General features: G+C 41.3%; 1 protein-coding gene across 1 annotated transcript in view; it reads right to left on the reverse strand.

Annotated features, from left to right (window-relative positions):
* Positions 1 to 1,519: 1,519 nt before the first annotated feature.
* Positions 1,520 to 17,882, reverse strand: part of lasp1 (LIM and SH3 protein 1) — a 136,862-nt gene continuing 120,499 nt past the window's right edge. The window contains exons 5-7 of the mRNA XM_069906972.1: positions 7,949 to 8,051; positions 6,175 to 6,266; positions 1,520 to 4,581 (exon numbers count right to left, since the gene is read on the reverse strand). Of these exons, the coding sequence (XP_069763073.1) occupies positions 4,408 to 4,581; positions 6,175 to 6,266; positions 7,949 to 8,051 (369 nt within the window). The 3' untranslated portion in view covers positions 1,520 to 4,407. The remainder of the gene's footprint in view (positions 4,582 to 6,174; positions 6,267 to 7,948; positions 8,052 to 17,882) is intronic.

Here is a 17,882-nt window from a genome sequence, read left to right on the forward strand (position 1 = left end):
GTTCTCAAGTCACCGACACCCACGTAAGTTTGCATCCAATCATAAAAATGCACACGGCTTCATTTGCAATGTTTCATCACTTTGAGTTCATCTCTCTCCTCTGAATTTAGCTTCGCCTGGCATGTGGTGTCCCACTTGCCCCTTTCGTTCTCTCTTTTAAACTACTAGATCTTTTAATATTTATGTGTTGTTTTTTTTAAATTTAGGGCCGCGGGGGGAGAATCGTTATAACATATGCTACAGGCCCTGCATTTGCTTCATCTGGCCCTGCCTCCCACCCTTCAAAAACATACCAGGGACTGTAGGTTAATGGGTGTAACTGGGTGGCATGGGCTCGTGTGCTGGTTACCAGTGCTGTATCTTTACATTTAAAAATTAAATTTATAAAAGAAGAGATTAGGGTCTAAGCTTTGGATATTGGTTTTGTGAAGATATTAGTTTCTGCGTCTCAGACAGAAGGTTGCAAATTAAAGTCCCATTTTAGAGGCCTGAATGTAAAAAAAAACCTTTGCAGATATGTCTGCCCAACTGCATGCAGTAAGGCATTAAGCCAAGTCTCTTTTGCTCTGTTGGAAGGACACAAAAACATCCAGCAATGTTTTTCCAAAGAACACCAGGAGCTATCCTTGAAGTCCCAATTATTTAACTCTCTTTGAACATTTGTGACAAAGAGTTTTCAGCCCAAAGTGTTAACTCTGTTTCTTTTCCCACAGAAATACTCTGCTGAGTACTTCCAGCAATTTGTTTCATTTCCAGCATTTGCAGTCAACTCAAACGTTAGCCCAGTGGTTCTCAAAGTTCAATAATTTCATGTTTGCCTTTAGACTCGAAGGGCTGAATAGCCTATTTCTCCTTCTAATGGGGTGGCACGGTTGGCGTAGGGGTTAGCGCAACGCCGTTACAGCGGCAGCGATCGGGACCAGGCTTCTAATCCTCCGATGTCTGTAAGGGGTTTGTACATTCTCTGTGTGGGTTTTCCCCGGGGCCTCCAGTTTCCTCCCACTGTTCGAAACGTCCTGGGCCTGTGGGTTAATTGAGTGCGCATGAACCGAAAAGGCCTGTTACCATGCTGTATGCCTAAATTTAAATTTATGTCTTATGGACTTATCATCCTCAAACCATGCAAACTCTATTTACACTACCCAAGCTGAAATTACATCGCAATTATTACATTTCCCCACCTTAGGACAGAGATGATAAACTGTAGCCCAGAATACACTGTCTGGTGGATGTAAAAGAACCCCCAGGAATATTAATCACAAACAATTTTCTTTCATTCTAATCAATATCAGCTACATTCTCGGTGCTCAATGCAGGAACTATCAAGTACAAACTGGGGTTAACATTTCCTACATCACAACTGTTACTATACGGGAACTGAGCAGATTTTAACAACTTTGGGACATAACAACATCAAGTTCAACACATTCATTCTTTCCAAGAAATAGACAAATCAGCCGCACATTTTCCCAAAATACAACCAACAGTAAAAGACAAAATTAAGTAAATAACATTCACATTTGTTCCCATCATTTAGTTTATTGATGATTTGTCCTGTAAGGATCATGCCAAAAATACATTTTTTCCTAAAAATTGCAAGCATGGTATTGAAGAATTCAGAAGTGCCAAGACATGTTTCATTTGATTCAAAGATGTGCAGTATTTTATGCAAATAGCAGCACCCAGACGGTTCCCCTCCCCTTCTTAATATCTAAATCAACCTACCAAGTTGTGTGAGGGTTTAGCAGGACCCGGGTTCGAGGGTATTCCCTTCACTGACAGTACTCCACTGATATGATGATGTATCATTTGGGAAATGAGTACACAAGCATGTGTGCTGAACTAAATGCCTATCCTTTCGCTTGAGAAGTTCCCAGCAAAACAATGTTATTAGCCTTTCCCCAGCCCCCACACCCCACCCCACCAAGGTTCATTTCCCCCACACAATGTCATGTTTCGATGGGAAGGCAGCTTCGACATAATTGCTCCCTTTGTACATAGTAACATCTTAAATGAATAAGCCAGAGACCAAAGCTAAGCTCAGATACCAGACATTTTGCAAGTACATGGGAAACTCAATTTCATCCTTTGCGAAGCTAAGCTGAACTTGATAAAGCATAACACCAAAAACAAAAATATCTACCAATTCATTAGCGACTATAGCTGCAGGTTTCAAATTAAACAGCGTGCTGACTAAACATTTAATGTACTGATTCCATGGAATGTTTGTTGAGTCATTAATATTGGCACACAGCGTCTGCAAATCTTCTGTGCTCCAGTAGTATTGGTACCTGCAAGTTGGATAAAGTCTTGGCAATATCGCAAGAGAAGTCAATTGGCTGTCTTTTGCCAAAGAGATGGAAATCTGAGATCATACTCCAGTAACCCATTCCCTTCAGAGCACATCTCTACTATTGGTGCCTGGACCAGATATGAGGCTTGACGTGAGTCAAGACTGTTCCAATTTACTAACGCATTGACTAAACCATAGCCTCTTCATTGTGAACTGAACCTAAAAATACACTACTTTCTACCTTAATACGTCGAGGTTTACAAAGTATGCAAAGTCATTTTCAGAAGCAAACAAGAGTGCTGGTGGGTCCAGCCTTGGATGCAACAGTGCAAGATCAATGCAAAGGGATTCAATGTTCTGCCAGCATTTCACAGGAATGGTTTAATTTATTCATATAATTCCAGTCACAGCAGACATTGTCAAATTTATACAAACTTGATGTTTAAGAAATAGGTTTGTTGTTCCCCAGAACGCTCCCTGACCTTGTAAACAATCACTTACAGTACATTGGCAGAGTTAGGTTGGGACAGTTCTCATGGTGTCACTCAGTGAGGGGGTGAAAGGGAAAGATGCTCCGAGGCCAGATCCTGATCACCACACATTCCCAAATAGTTCTCTGTTGTTTGTACAACTTTATAGAAATGGGCCAAACTTTTTCAGCATCAGGCTGGTTTTTATCAGAGCCTTGCAAATTTAACACTCGTGAGTCGAAAAAGCCATGCAAATTAATCCCACGAGAAGTCACCAATGCTACAGTGTCTCATCAAGTTAAACATTATTGCTAACTTGAGTCTTTGCTAGTTCATTTCAATTACATTAAACGCTTCAACCAGGACTAAAATGGAGCAGTTGGATCTTGTCCGCAGGTGACATCAAATGCAGCTTTAACGTGGTTTGAACCTGAAGGGGAAGGGAGGCAGACAGCCACAAATTGGCTCACCATACTTGACCGGATTAAATATCTTTCTTCTTGCATGGATTTCACTGCCTTTATTAACTTTGTAATTCCTAAACCTGAAATCTAGAGGATGGAGCATTGTTTCAAAACAAAAGCACCAACTCACAACACTGATACAATTTTCTCCCACACCCCATTCCTACAATTCTAAAACTGTCCTCATGCAGCCAACGTGTTCACCTGTAGAGCAACATCTTGCCATGAGCAAGGTCGTGATTGGCTGTCATTACAAGGACTGGTCTTGCAATACATGGACTGTACTCATCCACCTCCCCACCCCCAATGAGAGGCTGAGGTTCTGTGACAAACTTGAAATGATTTGGACCCGATGCTACTGATGAGCGAAAAATGGTCACAGAAACCTTCCTGCTCTGAGCTGCATTCCCTCATATTGCTTTTTTAAAAATGGCAAAAGCATAAAAAGAGTTCACCATCTTAAGGAGACAATATCTTGAGATTCTTAGTTCTATGAGAACTGGATACTGAGTTCCCTGAACTATATAGCAGAAGTATGACTTGCACAGACAAATAATGTGTGTGCACTCACTAGGGTTAACATCGTGAAGGTGAATAAAATTTCCCTTGAATCCACAAGGAACCTCAACCTCATTGTGTCTGTGGGCTAAGTGCTGCAGAATCAACAGAAATGTGGCCAACTCTTCATCCTGCCAACAAAACAATCCTAATATTTTGGTTCAGCAAAGTTTTGATTTTGTTTCAGCACTTTGCAAGGAAATGATAAAGCTCCAATCTTAGTCAGCATCTTCCTGATTGAATGAGTTATACCTGGACAAGTGTAGTTTTAGTAATCCAGAGCCAAGAATTTCATCTTCAGGGTGTGCCAGGAACAGTGATCAGAGTCACCTGAAAATTGGAGGGTGCGAGAGGTGGGTGGCGGAGGGAGATGCAGAACAGGAAAATGGGTTTGAAGAATAATCAACTCTTCTCCAATCTAGTTAAGCCAAAGAAAATTTTGACTATATTCCAAGAACATGAAAATAACAAATGGAGAAAGCTATATTATGCAATCGGAATCACAATTTAAAACTATTTTTAATCTAAATTTGTCATCAAATTACTGTTGGGATTCACACTGTAATTTCTTTGCTTATAAGACAGATAACCAAAGCATAAGCAGGCATCAATCCAGGCCCCATTACACTGCTTCCACGTAGTTAGCCGGGAGCATTCCAGTGTCACCAGTTCTCTCCACTGTGCCATACATCCAGCCTTCGTCAATCTGCTGAACATCGACGATCAGGTCACCATCTTGGAATGAGATCTCATCGTCGTCAGCTGCTGAGTAGTCATACACAGCTCTGAATCGCTTCTGCAGAGCAACAAGACAAAGCAAAAGAGAATGAGAGAATGTGCAAAGGTGGGTGTGAGGAGGAGAGAGGGCAATGGCCAAGGAGCCCTTGCCCCATGCCAGCGTTTCACTTCCTCCAAGAGGTTCGTCCCATCCTCAAATTCTCCTCCCACCTGACAACGTTTTGGCTGCTTGCTAATGACCATCTTACAGCCTCAGAACTGGCTGTTGTAACACAGTTAAAAATAACTGTGCTACAGAAGGCCAAGGGACAACACAGGGACTGTAGGAGAGGGCAAACTAAGGTCCTGCCTAGCCTCAGCCACACTGTTTCACTCTTTCCCTTGTGTCCTGACCAATATTCATCCCACAACCACAAAATGGTGGCTGGCCTACATGTGAAGTACGTCAGATTTCAGATTTATTGTCAGAGTACATACATGACATCACAAACAACCTTGAGATTCTTTATCCTGCAAGCGAGGCAGAATTACCACTTATTGGTAGTGCAAAAAAACTTGTACACAGCGTATACATGAAAATAAAGAATTGTAAACAGATAACAAATGTAAACAACCAACTGTGCAATACAGAGAGAATTTTTAAAAATCAATAGTCAAAGACTTTGCACGGAGTGATTTCAGATTTACTGTCAGAGTACATACCTTATATACGTGTCTAAGAGATGAATTTTGTGGACCAATTTCTAGGGTGAAATTTTTTTTAGGGTCAACTATTGCACGCAAACTACTTTTGACAGAGTATGTACCTGCATCGTTCAAGATGGTGGTACGTCCACACTCGCACTATCAGGAGCTTGGATGGATGGGCGGCCAGGGACAAGGTCAGGGTGTCGGGAGCTCCAGTGGGAGATACAAAGTTTCATGGCTTTCTGGACTCAATTGGAGTACTTATGACTCAGGAGCTCGGATGGGCGGACGGCCGGGGCCTAGGTGAGAGTCCGCAGTCAGGGCATCAGGAGCTCCAGTGGGTGAGTGACCAGGGGCTGGTCTAGAGATGGCAGTTGGGATGAGTGACCAGGGCCAAGAATGGGGGGGGGGGGGTGGGGGGCTTTTAAACTGTATCGACTATTACAGGTGTATATACAGTACATGACATCACATACAACTTCCTGTGGGCCAGGCAGAAGTAATACTTACTGATAGTGCAAAATCTGTACTCAACATACACATGAAAACAAATTTTTTAAAATGTAAACAATTTGACTCTGTAATAAAGAGAGAGAAAAAAATCAATAAAGTGCCAAAGTGTGAGTCTTTAAATGAGTCCCTGATTGAGTTTGTTGTTGAGGAATCTGTTGGTGGAGGGGGAGCAGCTGTTCCTGAACCTGGTGGTATGAGTCTTGTGGCACCTCTACCTCTTTCCTGGTGGCAGCAGTGAGAACAGAGCGTGTGCTGTGTGGTGTGGATCCTTGATAATTGCTGCTGCTCTCTGACGGCAGCGTTCCCTGTAGATGTTCTCAATGGTGGGGAGAGTTTTGCCTGTGATGTCCTAGGCTGTAGGGAATGCAGGGAATGTAGGAATGGGTGTTCTTTCCCTTTCACAGCAGCACCAGGGAAGCATTTAAAGAGACCAAACATGATATTAACTTACCCCGGTTGAAGGAGGAGCATATGATGTCGCAGCAGGTGGATTGTAGACCTGGCTTGGCGGCTCCTGCTGTGAAGGTGCCTGTTGTTGGTAACCTAAAGAAAGGCATTGAGTATTAAAGGGGTCTGGGAACAACCTCATCATAGCAACACCAAAATATTTCCCAGGTTTGTTAGCTCTTAACTTTGAAGATTATTTTCTCCATTTGTACACTTTTTAGAATGAGAGCTTTTATTGCCCACCTCTAATGGCCCTCAAGAAAGTGATGTTCAGCTGTCTTAAACTACCATGATGTGCCTGTGAAGACCTTTCTGCAGAGCTCTAGAATTCATACACAGTGACAATGAAGGACCAGCAATGCATTTCCAAGTCGGGATGGTGCACGATTTGGAGAGGAACCTGGAATGACCGGTATCCCATTTGACCAGTCCTCCATGGCAGTGGGCTTGGGAGGCACTGTCTCAGTAATCTAGGCCAGTGCATGCTCTGTGGTGGATTTAATGGGTGCTTCATGAGAAAATGTTCCACAAATTGTTTTGAAAACACAGAAATCCTGGAGGAACTCAACATCATCCATACAAGGTAAAGATATATTACCAACGTTTCGGGCCTGAGTCCGAAATGTAACCTGATGAGTTCCTCCAGCATTCTGTGGTTTCATTACAATCACAGCATCTTCTGACTTTCATGTTTCACTCTACAAATTGTTTTTAACAGTTATAAATACATTTTCCTGCATCACAGATCAATGATGATAAAAATACTTTTAGATCACTGGATTTCATACCCCTTTAGCCCACGATGTCTGTGCTGAACATGATACCCAAATTAAACTTGCATGTGATCCATATTACTCCATCTTCTGAATATTCAAGTGTCTATCTAGAAGCCTCTTAATGATCATATCTTGTGTCGCCATTGTCTTTCCAATTCGCCTAATGCATTAACCCACCACAGCACGGACAGAATTTTTGTTTTATTTAGTTACACACTTGCTGGCAATGACAGCATTTATTGTCCATCCCTAGTTACCCCTGAATTAAAGAGACCATTAAGCATCTACCACAATGATGGGTCTAGGGTCTTGTATAGGCCAGGTTGGTCAATCACAGTAGGTTTCCTTCCTTGAAGGCCATTGGTGAAACAGATGGCCTTGTTCACAAAAGGTAAATTCATGGTCACCAAAACCATGAATACCGTTTTCTTAACATTTTACACTATGGTTAGCGTAGCACTTAGCACAACACTATTACCCCGTCAGCAACCCGGGTTCAAATCTGCTGTTATACGTTCTCCCCAGATCCTGGTGGGTTTCCTCCAAAAGCTCTGGCTTCCTCCCACCTTCCAAAGACATACGGGGTTAGCAGGTTAATTGGTCACATGGGTGTATTTAGTTAGCGTGGGACTGTGGGATGGAAGGGCCTGGTACCATGCTATATCTCAAGATTAAAAATTATTCTGGATTTAATTATCTTGAGCTTAATTCCCCATCTGCCCTGCTGAGATTTGAACAAAGGTCTCTGGTTCAAGGATCCAGAACTCAGGCCTTGGATCCAGAAAGGTGAGCACCATGCTACCGTCTCTTGGTTGGCCATTCAAGCAAAGAACAGTCATTACAAAGGAGAACTAGCAAGGAGTGCAGATGTGGAAAGCAGTGAGTGAGACCTCAGCAGGAAACTGCGTAGATAAAAAATCATTCCAAGCAACTCATTGGCTTTACTGGTGTCACCAGGGTATCCCCCACACCCATGACAATGTAGTATGGTGGTACCCTCACCTGGATTCCTCTCTGGCTGAGGCCTATACTCCTGAGAGTTCCTCCGCTCTGCACTTGCCGCAGAGGTGCCTTTACTCCTCTCAAATTCTTCATGATATTTGATCTGATAAGAGATCACAAGAAAAACAATCACACGTTAGATACAGAGCACAGCGAAGATCCTCCACCTCGCATGATGGAACGATCCTGTTGGCATTTACTGTCACTCCACCGAGTTCAAGCCTCATGGAAACCAAATGTGATAAGAGACGGGAGTCACCTAACTATGAAGGAAGATGGGTGAGGGTGGACAAGGTGGACAGGTCAGAGAGGGGAGGAGGAAATCCTACAGAAGCATTCAATAAATGTAGAGAAGATGCCTTTATATGCGAGAAAATCCAAAATCCTCGCTATGACCAACAACAGCTTCTCAAGAAGCCATTTTACCCAGAAATGAATTGAAGTGGAGGCTGAGGAAATAAGAGCGAGAAAGGTGAACATTGGCAATCTAAAAGGAGTGAAGGGTAGTGCAGTAGAAGTCCAGAAATCCAGACCACCCTAGAATCCAGACTTTTTCAGAACTCTCTTGAAATTTAGCAGGCTTTTGTATGTGTTTAAGTGCCACAGATGCACAGTGGCAACAAGTGACTATGTTTCTTTTCTTTAAAACCACTGTTTTGATAAATGAAGCACGCTGTATTTGCTAATGAATAAATGATCAAATTTTACTTGTTCATCTCTTCTTTATTCCTCCTTAAATTTGAATTTTAAAAGTATCGGAAAATCCAGCAAACCCAATCCCCAAGCAGTCCAGATTTTTCAGACTTCCATTGTGGTTGGTGCCCATGTTAACTCCAGCACAGAGGCCAAGTACCCAACACTCGTGTCCATTCTGGTCTCCATTCACTCTTTATAGCTGACAGGCTCAAGAAGGCTGACAGAAACTCGATTATATTTTTTTAAACCAGCATGCTTCCTCCATTCCACAAGGCGGTGCTCTCGCACGGAATAAATCAGCAGAGCAGTTCTGTCAGCCCCAAACTTTAGGTTCAAACCGTTGTCACAGAAACACACACAAAAGCTCTGTGCACATCACATCAATTTACTGCGCATCCTGGTGTTAGCACGCATGCTCAGACAGGGCTCACTGCAGTCTTCCCTGAAGGCGGTTTTTCAATCCCTCAACAACACTCACACCTGATCAGTGACATTTCTACGTTGTTCCACATTTGCTGGCTTAAGAAGTCAGCCGGTCACGCTTCATCATCGCCAGGATTTGGTGCATTTTTTAAATAAAGCAGATACATTTTTTTTTAATCTGACAAAGCCTGCATTTATTGTTCATCATTCACCTTAAAACATAGCTATTTGAGGAGAGCAGTTACCACATGGGTGTCTTAGATCATTTGTAGACCAGGTTCAGCAGATTTCCTCCTCTGAAGACGTCAGTGAACCAGATGAGGATTTACAGCTTTCTGGTATATTTGTGGATTTATCATTGGTGTAAAAGCTTTTTTTTAATTGAAGATTTTTTAATGGTTTGGATTTAAATTCCTCAACTGAACTGCGGTAAACTCCTGTCTCTGAATTAATGGGTTTGAGCCATGGAATCTGGTCCAGCAACTTAACCCCTCTGCTGCTGTACCCCTGTTTTCAGGAAGCAAAACAAAAGTATTTGAAGTGCTTAATTGTGAAAGCAACCAAAACAGAGCAGCAGGGCTTGGCAAGATAAACAGATAACATTTCAAATTAAAGCCATAGACTCGCAGAAACAGAACTATACAGTCCCTTTGACAGACTTCAATCTGAAACATTAACTGTTTATCTCTCCACAGATGCTGCCCGACCTACTGAGTGTTTCCTGCCTTATGTTAAATCCCTGATTTCCAGCATCTGCATTTTTGGATTTTCACCAGCACGAGGCTATTCAGCACCTCAAGTCAGTTCTAGCATTTCATTGGACCGCTGCTCAATTTTTATTTCCTCCATCTACCTGCACACATTCCACAACCCTAATTTTTTTTTAAATTACCCCAGTTCTGAAGGGTCCACCATCAATTGGATGGTAAATTTCAGATTTATTCTAATCAGTATGGGGCAGCGCGGTTAGCACAGCGATTTTACAGGACCAGCAATCAAGATCTGGGTTCGAATCCCGTGCTGTCTGTAAGGAGTTTGTACGTGTGTTTTTCTCGGGTGCTTTGGTTTCCTCCCACCATTTGAAACGTTAGGGGTTGTAGGTCAATTGGGTATGGTTAGGCGGCACGGGCTCCTGGGCCAAAATGGCCTGTTACCAAGCTGTAATATCTAAATCATCAAAATTGTGATGAACAATTGGCTCATCAGTAAGGTGACGTTTTGCTGCAATTCACCAGCTGAGAAAATAATTTCTCTGCATCTACTGTACCACATCGCAAAGTAATCCATATCCACACCGCTTCTGTGAGTTCAGAGGTGGCAGATGCAACAGGCTGTTGCAGGCAAGACAAATAGGTCACTAATTAGGGAAAAGGTGAGCTCCCCCCCACCCCCCCACCCTCCTTCCTCCCCATCACACTTGACTCTCAATGAACTCATCTGGACTCAAGGTTCTCCATTCCATCATGAGTGGTTGTGCCCCAAGGATTGCACTCCATCCCCAGTCCAAGGAGGCCGTCTGACACACTAATTATTTCGTCTGATTACCTGATACCTCTTGCCAAAACAGAGCTCAGAATAGACCATCTGTTTTGCCAGTCTGGTGTTGAACACTAATCTTGTGCGCTCAAGGGAGTACAAACCTAATCTGTGCAATGAAATTATTTAACCCTCTTAGCCCCAGTCATTCATGGTAATTTGCTCTTGAAAGCAATTATCCCTGACAAATTTTATTCCAGTGGATTTGACCATAACTCCATTAACTTAATACGCAACTTCCAACCCTTTATATTCCAATTTGATGAAATACACGTCAGTGACAATTCATTCGTCTTCTTTTTCTTTTGGAAAAAGGCTTCAGTTAAGAGTGGATTTTACACGCTAACGTGCCAAAATATCATCCTGGGGTTAACTTTGAAGAGAAAGAAAATGAGGCATTTCGATGTCAGACAAACTGCCCTGACGGCAAAAAAAAAGAATTAATAGCAGTCATCTTGCACGATCTTATTCCAGCATTAACCTACTGATTAGGTCAGCCATGGGCAGGAATGGAATACACACAGAGAAAGACACTACCTGCATTTGCAAGATAAAGCACTCAGTTTATGGCATACATCTCGAGGAGTGCACAATAAAGCTTCGCCATTTTCCCTTCTTCCTCACAACTCCCTTACGGTGTAAGTTGTCTGTGTTTTTTTGGTTAAAAAAAACTCAAGCTGAACAAGGTGCCAATCACTTTGTTTTAAGTGCATGTTACTTCCAACATTACATGCAGAGATTTAGTATTTAGTGTTTTATCAAAACAGACATACACACCACACAACACCTTGAAAGCTTATAGGTTGATCATGTGCGACAAAGCCTTTTGGTCAACACAATTTCATATCATGTGGAAACTGAAAACGGTAAAGTTGTGTCCACAATGCTGCCATTTCATCCTAGGGAAACAAGGAGAGAGCATTTCAGGCTATACCAAGCTAACTAATGCAAGGTTAGTAGTCTCCAGTGAGCCGGCTGCATTCCGCACAAAGCCTATCACCAGTTCCTGCCTTTGGTAACTCAATGTTAAGTTCGGCAGATGTTGCACGTTACCTTGAAGGTTGGTTATTAGCTTAAGAAAGTATCTTACCATCAAGCTGCTCGTTGGTCCACAAGACGGATACAGTCATGGCCACCAAGGAGCAAAGACAATCGGCAAAGTGTAAGTGAGCGGCAATTCATTTTTGTACCACAAACATGCCAGGAACTGTTTACCTCCAACAAAAAAAGAATCTAACCATTGTGACTAAATAGTATCATCAAGTCACCCAACTTTAACCTCCTGGGAGGTAGGAGTGTGTTGGCAGTTTATTTACAGCATTGAATACCATTTGGCCCAACAAGTCTATGCTAGCTCTCACAGCAATCCCAATGCCCCCCTTATTTCTCTGTAGCCAATACTAAATCATGACTATTGACAGCGCCTGGTATTACTACCAGCTGCCTATACCTGGGGTCAAAGTTTAAAAGTTCAGATTTACTGCCAGAGGACGTACATGACATTACACACAACCCTGAAATCCTTTTTCCTGCAGGCTAGGCAGAAGTTCCACTTATTGATAGAGCAAAAGAAACTGGACTCAAGTAAAGATACGTTTACAAAAGAAAGAAAGGCAAACAAAGAAATTTAAACAAGCTGACTGTGCAATACAGACAAATAAATATTCAGTAATAAATAATGTGCAAATGAAGAGTCTTTAAATGAGTCCCTGATTGTTTTTTTTTTAATTTGTTTTGACACAGTAACAGGCCATTTCAGCCCATGAGCCCACGCCGCCCAATTACACCCAATTAACCTACAACAACCGATAAGTTTCAAACAGTGAGAGTAACCAGAGTCCCAGAGGAAACCTACACAGACACATGGAGAACGTACAAGTTCCTTACAGACAGCATGGGATTTGAACCCCAGTCCCGAATGCTGGCGCTGTAACAGCGTTACACCTATATGGTAGCAACAGAACAGAGCATGAGCTGGGTGGTGTGGATCCTTGATGATATACAGCAGCCAATTAACCTAACAACCAACGTGACTTTGGGCTGTGAGAGGAAACCAGAACATTCAAGGGAAGCCCACACCTTTACAGGGAGATCAGAGGTTAGAATCAAACCTGGGCACTGGGGCTGTGAGATAGCATCACTAGCTCAAACCCAAAACCCAGCTGAGCCAGACATACAAATACCATGGGTACAAGGCAGAGGCTGGATATTCTATGGAGAATGACTCAAAGCCTTACACCAGCATCGCTTCATTATCCAGTGACATACAACATAGTCTGCCACAGCCTGTCTGCCCTGCACACATGACCGCAAAGAAATGATCCTTTAATTCTTCATACAACAGCAAATCATCAAAGATCTTCCTCTGCATTATTTTCCAGTAGCCAATAACAGTTGTACATTACTTCTATTCGTTTCTGTGTTGTTGGCAACACCTACTATTTATCACTGGTGGCAAACAAGATTACGTCTCGGCACTCTCCAGCCAGATCGACCCCTAATTTCCATTAACCCCTGATCTCTTTTCAAATTTCTCTGTCTCCCTTCATTCAGTTCCCCCTCATTTCCTTCCTTCTGCCCGCTTAACCCCACCCCCCTATCAGTTCTCAGCTTCTTTCATTTCTACCCGCCCACTTGTAGCAACTGCCTAACTTTCAACTCCTCCTGAAGAAGGATCAGGCCCAAAACATTGACAGCTTTTTAACTGTATATACGCATATAAAAGTCAATACCATGCAAAAGTCGACCCCTTTATTTTTGGCACCAAAACCTGGTATTTTCCATATATCACATGTAAAAGTTGACCTCCCCCCACCCCCCCACCGCCTATTCTAGGCCCTGACGACCCGTCCATCCGAGCTCGAACACCTCATACAAGGATTTATGATCCAAACTCAGCCATTCACCAGCCTGTCAAAACTCCTGACACCTCAAGCAACCCAGGTACTTACTGCAGTCAAAAGTAGTATATGTGTAATGGTTGACCCATAGTTTTAACATTAAAATATGGACTTCAAAACATGACTTTTTCACCTATATATCATACTTCCTTTGGATGCTTTGTGACCTGCCGAGGTTCTCCAGTACTTTTGTCCACTGTACTATTTATCCCTCCACCAATATTCACCAATATTCTAAAACAGATTATTGGGTCTTTCTAACGTTGGTGTTGGTAGGATTTGCACAAAATGGCAGCAATAGAACATAAAACAGGAACAGACCAAGAAGTAAGGCACAGAAGTCTACGGAGTTCCTCCAGCTGAGTGTATTTAACTTCCAGCATCTGCAGTCTCCTGTGTGTTCTTTTATGTAGTTGCCTGTCTTCAGTCTTGGTTAGAGGTCTTCACTCTGCTCTCTGTTGCATTAACACTTGACGTCCCTACTATTTTCTGTAGGGTATAGGCTACTGAGCACAGACAAGATCTTTGGAGACATTTCCTTCAATGTTTGGCCCAGAGTTTTAACACTGATTTACAAAGTGAGAAAGTTCGTAAAGGGGACAAGCTGGGGACAGATTGCCCAGTTAAGTGGTTGAAGTAAAAACCCAGTGCTGGAGAAACCCAGCTGGTCAAACAGGTTATACAGCTTGAGCCCTTCATCAAGTTAAGGCTTTATCAATGATACCTTGATGAAGGGCTCAAGCCCGAAATGTTGTTTAGGTATCTTTATCTTTGCTCTCTAAAGTATACTGTTTGACCTGCTGGGTTTCTCCAGCATTGTTTTTACAAGAATAGACCATAAAACCCACAATATCAATGCTGACTGTGATGCCAATTTAAACTGCACATCTGCCGATATGTGGTCTGCATCACTCCATTTCCTGACTGTTCATGTTCCTGTCAAAATTCCGATTAAACATTGTTATCTAATCACCTCCCATGTCCCAGACAGTAGCGCTCTGTGTAAAAAAAATCGTGCCTCGTAAGTCTCCTTTAAACTCTCCCCCTCTCCTGTTTCCTTTAGATTCCTCGAGCTTTATCCAATTTCAGCTTATTAAAACTCACACGAGCTTCCTTTTCCTTTTTTGACTAAATTTGCAGCATCTCTCATCAGCCAGGATTCCCAAAACTTGCTATTCTTGTCTTTCTTCCTCACAGAAAGCTGTTGGTCCTGAACACTTACCAGCTGCCTTTTAAATGCCATTCTTTGGTTGAAATGTCCTTAGTTGTGTTCTGAAAGAGATGCTAGAGATCTTTACAAATGTAAGTTTACACAGTCTTCTCTGGCCATCTGTCCCCAGACTGTCCCCTTTGCGAACCTTCTCACTTTGTATATCAGTGTTAAAAACCGTGATGATGGGCCAAACATTGAAGGAAATGTCTTGGACACCTCCAAAGATCTTGTCTGTATTCAGCAGCCTATACGGACATCAAGTGTTAATGCACCAGAGGAGATGGTGAAGACCTCTAACCAAGACTGAAGACAGGCAACTACATAAAAGAACACAAAAGAGACTACAGATGCTGGAAGTTAAACACACTCTCCTGGAGGAACTCACCAGGTCGAGTAGCATTAATGGGAGAAAAAGAATGATCAACATTTCAATGTGAAACCCTTTAATGAAACTGGTTAAATGTCACTGAGAATTCCAACCTGTCCTCTTTACACTGGCTTCTTTTTTAAAAATTTTTTTATTTTTCACACTGTGAACCACATTGACCAAAATACACAAACATTTCCCTCTTGAATATACTTAACAGTTTCATTTTCTCCCCTTTTCCCCCGCTCCCTTCCCTCCCTCCTTCCCACCCCCCTCCCTACCCATTAAACGTTCAACATATATGATGCATTAAACCCATTAAACAATGTCATCACACAATGAAAATAATCAAGAAAATTGTGTCATCTACTTTTACACACTGGGTCAGTTCATTTCGTCTTCTTCTCATTCTGTCATTTTAGGGGGTGGAGGTCCGCGGTAGGCCCTCTCTGTTGTGTTCCATGTACGGTTCCAAAATTTGTTCGAATACTGTGATGTTATTTTTTAAATTATATGTTATTTTTTACAATGGAATACATTTATTCATTTCTATGTACCGTTGCTGTACTCTCAGGCTCTCTTCTGATTTCCAGGTTGACATTATACATTTTTTTGCTACAGCTAAGGCTATAATAAATCTTTTTTGTGCTTCATCCAAATTGAGGCCTAGTTCTTTACTTCTTATATTACTTAAAAGAAAGATCTCTGGATTTTTTGGTATGTTGCTTTGTGTGATTTTATTTAATACCTGATTTAGATCTTCCCAAAACTTTTCCACTTTCTCACGTGCCCAAATTGCATGTACTGTTGTTCCCGTTTCCTTCTTACAGCGAAAACATCTATCTGATTCTGTTGGGTCCCATTTATTTAACTTTTGGGATGTGGTGTATAGCCTGTGTAACCAATTATATTGTATCATGCGTAACCTCGTATTTATTGTATTTCTCATAGTTCCGGAGCATAGCTTTTCCCATTTTTCATTTTTTATCTTTATGTTTAGATCTTGTTCCGACTTTTGTTTGGGTTTACAGCTTATTTCATCGTTCTCTTTCTCTTGCAGCTTGATATACATGTTTGTTATAAATCTTTTAATTATCATTGTGTCTGTAATCACATATTCAAAGCTGCTTCCTTCTGGTAACCTCAGCCTGCTTCCCAATTTATCCTTTAAGTAGGTTTTCAGTTGGTGGTATGCAAACATTGTACCGTGAGTTATACCATATTTGTACTTCATTTGTTCAAAAGATAATAATTTATTTCCCAAAAAACAATTTTCTATTCTTTTGATCCTTTTTCTCTCCCATTCTCTAAAGGAAATGTTATCTATTGTGAAAGGGATTTTGCGTCAATAATAATTTTGGTAGTTGGTAATTTGTTTTTTTCCTTTCTATGTGAATCTTCTTCCAAATGTTGAGCAGATGGTGCAGTACTGGTGAACTTCTATGTTGCACCAGCTTTTCATCCCACTTATAAAGTATATGTTCTGGTACCTTTTCCCCTATTTAATCTGGTCCAATCTGGTTTTTCCCTTGTTTGATAAAAATCTGATAGATATCTTAATTGTGCTGCTCTATAATAATTCTTAAAGTTTGGTAGCTGTAAGCCCCCTTGTTTGTACCATTCTGTTAATTTATCTAGCACTATCCTCGGTTTCCCCCCCTTTCCATAAGAATTTCCTTATTATTTTCTTTAGCTCATTGAAGAATTTCTCTGTTAAGGAAATTGGTAATGATTGAAATAGGTATTGTATCCTTGGGAAGATATTCATTTTAATGCAATTTACCCTTCCTATCAGTGTTAGTGGTAAATTTTTCCAATGTTCTAAGTCATCTTGTAATTTCTTCATTAATGGCTGATAATTTAATTTGTATAGATGGCCTAGATTATTATCTAGTTGAATACCTACGTATCGGATTGCTTGTGTTTGCCATTTAAATGGTGATTCTTAAACTTTGTGAAATCCACATTATTCATTGGCATTGCTTCACTTTTATTTGCGTTGATCTTGTACCCGAATACTTCTCCATATTCCTTCAATTTCTTATGTAATTCTTTTATTGATAATTCTGGTTCTGTTAAGCATAACATCTGCAAATAGACTGATTTTATATTCCTTCTCTTTTATTTTTATCCCTCTTATTTTCTGTTCTTATCAGTTCTGCCAGTGGTTCTATAGCTAACACAAACAGTGAGGGGAGATAGTGGAAATCCCTGCCTAGTTGACCTGCTTAATTTAAATTGGTTTGTTATATATCCATTTACTGTCACCTTCGCCAATGGTCCCTTATATAATGCTTTAATCCAATTAATATATTTCTCTGGTAGGTTGAACCTCTGTCGTACTTTGAATAAATAATTCCATTCTACCCTGTCAAAGGCTTTCTCTGCGTCTAAAGCAACAGCCACTGTTGGCGTCTTATTTCCTTGTACTGCATGGATTAAGTTAATGAACTTACAGATATTGTCCGTTGTTCGTCTTTTCTTAATAAATCCAGTTTGATCTAGTTTTACTATTTTTGGTACACAGTTGGCCAATCTGTTTGCTAATAGTTTTGCTATTATCTTATAATCTGAGTTAAGTCGAGATATTGGTCTATACGATGCTGGAGTTAGTGGATCTTTCCCCATCTTTGGTATTACTGTAATTATTGCTGTTTTATATGAATCTGGCATGTTTTGTGTTTCTTCACTCTGGTTCATTACTTCCAGGAGAGGAGGAATTAATAAGTCTTTAAATGTTTTATAGAATTCTATTGGGAGTCCGTCCTCTCCAGGCATTTTATTGTTCGGTAGCTTTTT

The sequence above is a fragment of the Narcine bancroftii genome, chromosome 12, assembly GCF_036971445.1.
Source record: "Narcine bancroftii isolate sNarBan1 chromosome 12, sNarBan1.hap1, whole genome shotgun sequence".
NCBI classification, from domain to species: Eukaryota; Metazoa; Chordata; class Chondrichthyes; order Torpediniformes; family Narcinidae; genus Narcine; species Narcine bancroftii.